At 33.5% G+C, this 6,620-nt stretch overlaps 1 protein-coding gene across 1 annotated transcript; it reads left to right on the forward strand.

Moving 5' to 3' along the window:
- Positions 1-1,150: 1,150 nt before the first annotated feature.
- Positions 1,151-5,548, forward strand: LOC108736797 (peroxiredoxin-6-like). The gene is made up of 5 exons (XM_025979597.1): positions 1,151-1,318; positions 3,462-3,638; positions 4,219-4,416; positions 4,474-4,549; positions 5,295-5,548. Exons 1-5 carry the CDS (start codon positions 1,230-1,232, stop codon positions 5,430-5,432), a joined length of 678 nt encoding a protein of 225 aa, XP_025835382.1. The 5' UTR covers positions 1,151-1,229; the 3' UTR covers positions 5,433-5,548.
- The last annotated feature ends 1,072 nt before the right edge of the window (positions 5,549-6,620 follow it).

Here is a 6,620-nt window from a genome sequence, read left to right on the forward strand (position 1 = left end):
CTACTTTCATTACCTAAAGTAACAGGTACATATGTTTGCCATATTACTGCTCATGTATTTACGTTATGAAAATTGTCACTTCTTTCTTAGTTAAATGTGACACACAACTAGGTTTATATTCATACATCATATTCATATACATTACATATCAGGTTCGTTCATAGGTTTTTTATCTCTGAGAAATGAATATTATTATGCAGCCTAGGTTATTGTATTACTATTCTTGCTTCATGATGACAATATGAATAAAGATGTTCTTCATTTGTTATTGTTATCTGTATACATACAACCTGAAATAAATAAATAAATAAATTAAAATAAATGAAAGAACAATTAAGTATTAGAATCTTTAATAAATAAATCAAAAATAATATAATTGGTAGGTACTTCAAATATTGATACCATTAAGTAAATACAATTAAATACTATTTTGTTATTTTTGTTGTTGTTGATTGTAAAAATACGTAAGTATATCTAAATTAAAAAGGCAAGATAAAAAGATAAGATAAGAACATAAAATTATGTAAATTGAAAACGCTGAAGTTCTGAAACGATAATGGTTGTTATGAAATATAGAACAGTTAATTAAGCCTAAGCAAAAACAGTTTCAAACAATTGAATGAAAACAAGTAACTAATCGCAAATATAACAATGCCTTATCAAACCATTCATAACTACTTTAGTTGGTGTACACGGAAATTAATTTCCAGTAATAAAAAATCGTAAAAATGATTGTTCTCTACAGCGAAATAATTAATTTTTCTAGAAAAAATAATTCCAATGAACGTCTGTGAACCTATTGTCTAGATGTAGGGAGCATAGGGACCACCTTATAAAATTTGCCTTCAAATCTTATTAAAAAAAACTGTTTTATTGCTCGAAAACTATACTAACCAATAAACTATCTCTTACTGTTGTATTGGTGGCTTACTTTTTTTTATGCGTTGATTTCTACTGCTTCGAATTTAGAATTTTTAATATATCTAACTATACATAAATAAGATCGTAACTTACCACCAACCACCCTTAATGTTAATAAGTTAAGGGTACTGTATTACACGTATGGATAATTCGAATCTTTTTAAAATGGAAATAGTGTAGTGTCACATGATAATGTTAGAAAGTATAAATACGAGACGCAATATGTAAGTAAAGCAGTTTCTGTGTCCGTTGATTTTAATAGTTGTTTATCGGCTTGGCGAACAGTTTCGCTAGTATAAAATTCGAAAATGCCCGTGAAAATTGGTGCTGTAGTCGCAAACTTCTCGGCTAATACCACTCAGGGTCCTATCAAGTTTTACGACTATCAAGGAAATTCGTAAGTTTATTTTGGTTTTTTCCTGAAAGAAAACAGCACATAAGTAAAACATGAACTCCTTGTAAGGCTGGCGTTGAAGGTGAATCGAATCGAGTATTACGTATCGAACATTCAAAAATTCAAGTAATTTTCGAATATTTCGGAGAAAATCGTATCAAAAGTTAGGAATATTTTGAAAATATCGAATAATTCGATTTTTTATCGAATAATTCTAAGTTTATCTGTTAATGAAATAACGTGAAATTATGTAAATATATTTTTTTCTATTTCAAGTAAATCATACCTGTTCATTTATCTGAAATAGTTCTATTTAAAATACAAATGTAATCCTATTGTCATTTCCCACTTTGAAAATTTCTCTTCGCCTAAACAAGAGTACCTCTATATTCATTGCTAAATGATTACTATTAAACTAATAGCGTCCTAGGTATAGTCAATTACAACAAAATTCCAAGTGTTATATCTCTAAAAACTGGTCTCATCAATCTGCAATAAGTTTCACACTAAGTCTAAAATTAATCATTTTGTAAAAGTATACTGGTAATGTTCAGTTTCAGTTTTTCTTGATTTTGTCTCGTACAAAGTGGCCCAAAAAATACGTAATGTGCTCACTGCAGTCAAACTGTAAGTTTCATCATCACCATAAGGTCCTCAGTCCTAAGACTGGTTGGACACGCACCTCCACTCTTTCCTATCCTGAGCTAATCTTCGCATTTCCCTAAAACTAGAACAACCCACATCCTTAACTATTTGCGAACAGTAATCTAATCTAGGTCTACCTCTACCCCTCCTAACTCCCGTTTCTGCCTATAATATGTCTCTAACTAGACCTTCATGCCTGAGAAGGTGTCCTACCAACCTATCTCAACTATTTTTTATTAACTTCCATAGTGTCCTTGTGTTCTTCTATTATTTCTAATACCTCTTAATTTCTAACCTTCTCTATACACGTTATCCTCATCATCCGCCTATAACACCACATTTCGAACGCTTCTAACCTTTTATTTTCCGCAGCGCCCACCGTCCATGTTTCACACCTGAACAGCGCCGCGCTCCAAACATACATCTTTAACAATCTTTTTAAATTTTCTAAATTAATCGTTCGCGAACATAGAAGTGACTTCTTTTTATTGAAGGCGACTGGACCCTGCGCTATCCTCTGCTTTATATCTCTACTACCCCTTTCGTCTTGACTTATCTAACTTCCTAGGTACCTAAAATCAGCCACTTCTTCTAATTTTTCCTCTCATATTTTTATATTCGGTCTTTCCCTACTTTTTCTTCCCTTGCATACCGGTATTTTTTGTTTTACTTTTGCTTTTTTACTGTAAGTTTAATCGAAAAATTTCGCAAAAAGTATTTGCTCCTATTTTAATACAAGATCGTCTGTAACATCTTAATTTGATTTGCTATACAGTGTGTTCGAAAATAGAAAAAATAAGGTTTAGTTTAAATGACAATCTTGTGAAATATGGGTCTAATCCTATAGTTACAAGAAAAAGTTGTTTAGAATGTCGAAACATGTATTCAATTGCTTCTTGATTCGGTTCAACTGACTCAAAAAGTTCGCAACTTGATAAAAGTGGGTATGGAGGCACAAGGGAACACAAATTCACAACCACTTAGTTTTAAATTCAACGTAAAATTCCCTGCCCAATATGCAGCTTTATAACGAGCAATTTTATTTAAATTGTGTTTTGATGAAAGTAATAAATTTTCTACAACTTGTTTTATTTTTCCGATGTATTGATTTTCAAAATAAGATTTTATTAAGTTCCGATAAGCTTCCATTATAAAAATTCGGAGCCAGATGCAGAAGTGACTGTGAAAATCTATGCGGAACTTCTGTAATTGGGGAAGCGGAAGCAGAGGTCTGTTGCAACAATAATTTACAGTAGACACTAGACGGATAACGTGAGCCTGTACTAGTTAATGTGCCAACCCTTCGCTTTTATACAATCGAATGACCATTGTAATCACCTTTCTGCCTTTTGTCCTTGTCTTTTTTGCAACTTAGTATGAGAAATAACAAATCGCTTTCATATTTCTAATGCGTCATATAACAACTACTTTTCATACCTTTACCGATTATATTGGGTACTGAAATTTATCTTTATCATTAATTGAATATTCTTGTTAACAGGTGGATTGTGCTTTTTTCCCATCCTGCAGATTTCACGCCTGTTTGCACTACAGAATTGGGACGGCTGGCAGTCCACGCGCCAGAATTTAAGAAAAGAAATGTAAAACTATTGGGTCTCTCGGTAGATAACCTCAAGAGCCACGTAGACTGGGTTAATGACATAAAATCTTACTGCAAGTAATACTTGGCTTTACATTATTGATTTTTTAATTGATCGATCTCAATTTAATTTGGTGGCGAACCATTTTATTACGAAACAGAAGACGGTTCTGGTTGGGTTTGGTTTATAACCTTCTGGGGCGTCTGGTTACATGCGATCTGTTTACCACGTCACCTGTTTAAAATATAACATTTCAAGAGTCATGTCACTCTCTTCTTCGGAGACTCTGAAACTAATTGGAAACAACAATCTAGACATAACAGCAGTTTCAGGTCTGCCGAAGAAAGGAGAGACAGTTGCCAAAACGTCAAATATTTTAAACTATCTAAAAGCCTTAAAGTCATTAAATTTTGATGTCTTTGGAAGTAACCTAACATATCTTGTAGGTAATAAGGCAACCGACATTGTTTATATTTAATTAGTAATTCTAACAAGGGCATTTTCAAGACGATTTANTGAGAGTGCACTGCTCGCCTATAAATAAATTCATCATGTGTCCAGCAGCGAATCCATTTCTAATGTGTAGAACTGTAGAAGCTTTCGTTGTTTATTTATTAGTACTTCTACGACAAAAACGACCATTTATTTCATCCTTAGGGACATCCGCGGCGAATTTCCGTATCCCATAATAGCGGACGAAAATAGTGAGATAGCAAATCTTCTTGACATGATCGATAATACTCATTTGAATAAGCAGAACGTGGAGCTAACCGGCAGAACCTTGTACGTCATTGATCCACAGCACATTGTAAGACTTATCATGAATTACCCAACATCAACTGGAAGAAATGTCGAGTAAGGCTATAATGTGAACCTCTTTAAAGTTCTCTAACATAAGCCATTAAATTTCAGCGAAATTATTCGAGTAATCGATTCGCTACAATTGGTGGATAGGATCCCTCAGATTGCAACCCCAGCAAACTGGACGGTAAATAAATTAACATTCATTCTTACAGCAATTAAAAAAGTATCACTGTAAGCCAATATGCCATTATTGCTCAACAAAGTGATCGTGACATTGACAAATTGTTAAAATCTAACCTATTTTCAAATGAAATAACTCACGAGAGTTATTAACTTATTAAGGGATCTCTGACTGTAAATGGACGAAGTCTAGAGATTTATGTTTATTTAAAAAATTTTTTTTTGTTTTATTTTTTTATTATAAACTATTTCGTTAATTTACTATATGACATCAAGTTGACCAATTTTGATTTAGCTGATCTGTGCGTCATGGATATAGAGGGCGCACATTGGGTTGTCTATTTCAGGGACAACCGCTGTCAAGTTACTTGTCAAAAGATCCATTTCTTCCATTAAACGATTTTTCAATACTGATTCCATTTTAAATCGAATTTTTATCCAAAGGACCTCATCTTCTTACGAACCTTATTCCAATAACCCAATATGCTATATTAAATTGTAGGATATCAATTTAACCGAGCTTCTCTCTTTCTATTAAAGCGACATCAAAACAGGTTTTAAATTATTTATCAATAATAGGTTGAGTTTTATGGTTATATTATGATAATGTTCGCCATATTGAGTTGTTGATGACGTGACCTCACCACAGGGAAAATATTTTCTCCTTTGTAGCTATTAATGATTAAATTGTGTTTATACATATGTAATGCGTTTATAATACTTACCAATAAAATAATTAATTATTTCAGCCTGGAGAAAAAGTCATGATTTTACCTCATATTTCTGACCAAGAAGCCAATGCTCTTTTCGATGGAAAAGTTGATAAAGTTTCAATGCCTTCTGGGGAAAATTATGTTAGAACAACTACGAACTACTCACATTCTTGAATACATATAAGCATATTCTGTAATTAATCCTTATATTCCAATATATGTTGTAATATGTTACAGTTATGATTATAAATAACACAGTGGTAGCAATAAAATGGATAATTGCTGGCTTTCTTTACCGTAAATTAGAAAAGTAGAAGGACGTTTACTGGCACTCAGTTCGCGTGTATTATCTTTTTAGTTCTTAATAAGTATTAATATTAATTGTACCTATAAGAAATTCAGTATTCGTTGTTTAACAAAACATGTTTTCGTTATAAAACAAATACCTACTACATATTTTACCTTTAACCTTCTCTATCCACGCTATCCTCATCATTCGCCTGTAACACCACATTTCGAACGGTGAACGGGGCGGCGAGTTTTTTTATCGTGGTATCCTCAATAGGCCTAATCCACATGGACGGAACTACACGCGCCTTCAGTGGAGGTCCTTCTTCTGGTTTGCCCATTCTTTGGATTGACTTTTGGCCTCCGGATTGAAATCATAAATTCACAGTGATTATTATTCGTTGCCAAAATTCATCACCGTAACGAGCTCTTGATGTTGACGATAAGTATCAGACCTATTAAGTGTCTGTTCTGGTCCCAACAGTCTTCGCACCCATCGTGGCGAAACCTTGCTAACGCCCAAAGAATCATGCAAGATGTCATCAACATACAGTGTACCTAATAGTAATTCGCCTATTATCTTTCAGTAGATCTTCGACAGTAATGGTTCTTTCGTTTACCGACATGCTTGGGCGCCCACTGCGGGGCTCGTCTCCTAGTGATGTTCTACCGATTATAAAATGATCGATCCATCGATAAACAGTACTTTTGGATTCTGCAGTCTCACCAAGTACTCCTTGCAGACGCTGAATAATTTCTGATGATTTCACACCTTCTTTCCACAAAAAAAAAATATTGCTCTTTGATAATTTACTGCGTCTTCCATGGTTACAAAAACTGTGCTATGAAAACGCGTTTATATCTGTCGAACATCTAAATCAGACTGGACAATATTGCACTAGATTGTTGCATAAATATGTCAAGACTTGTCTGGCACCAATGACATTATCTATAAATTCTGCGTAACTTAATTATAGCACAATTCTCAGACTTTGGAAACATCCCTCGTATCTATATCTCCTGTAGGGTTACAGAAAAGGCGAATAACATTGAGGCGCTTAAGTTTAATTTTAA

This window comes from Agrilus planipennis, unplaced genomic scaffold (assembly GCF_000699045.2).
Source record: "Agrilus planipennis isolate EAB-ADULT unplaced genomic scaffold, Apla_2.0 scaffold142, whole genome shotgun sequence".
In the NCBI taxonomy this organism is placed as follows: domain Eukaryota; kingdom Metazoa; phylum Arthropoda; class Insecta; order Coleoptera; family Buprestidae; genus Agrilus; species Agrilus planipennis.

Coding starts and splice junctions, on each gene's coding strand:
- LOC108736797 (XM_025979597.1), top strand. CDS start 1,230: ATGCCCGTGAAAATTGGTGCTGTAGTCGCAAACTTCTCGGCTAATACC. Junction 1,319..3,461: donor TACGACTATCAAGGAAATTC/GTAAGTTTATTT, acceptor TCTTGTTAACAG/GTGGATTGTGCTTTTTTCCC. Junction 4,417..4,473: donor TCAACTGGAAGAAATGTCGA/GTAAGGCTATAA, acceptor ATTAAATTTCAG/CGAAATTATTCGAGTAATCG.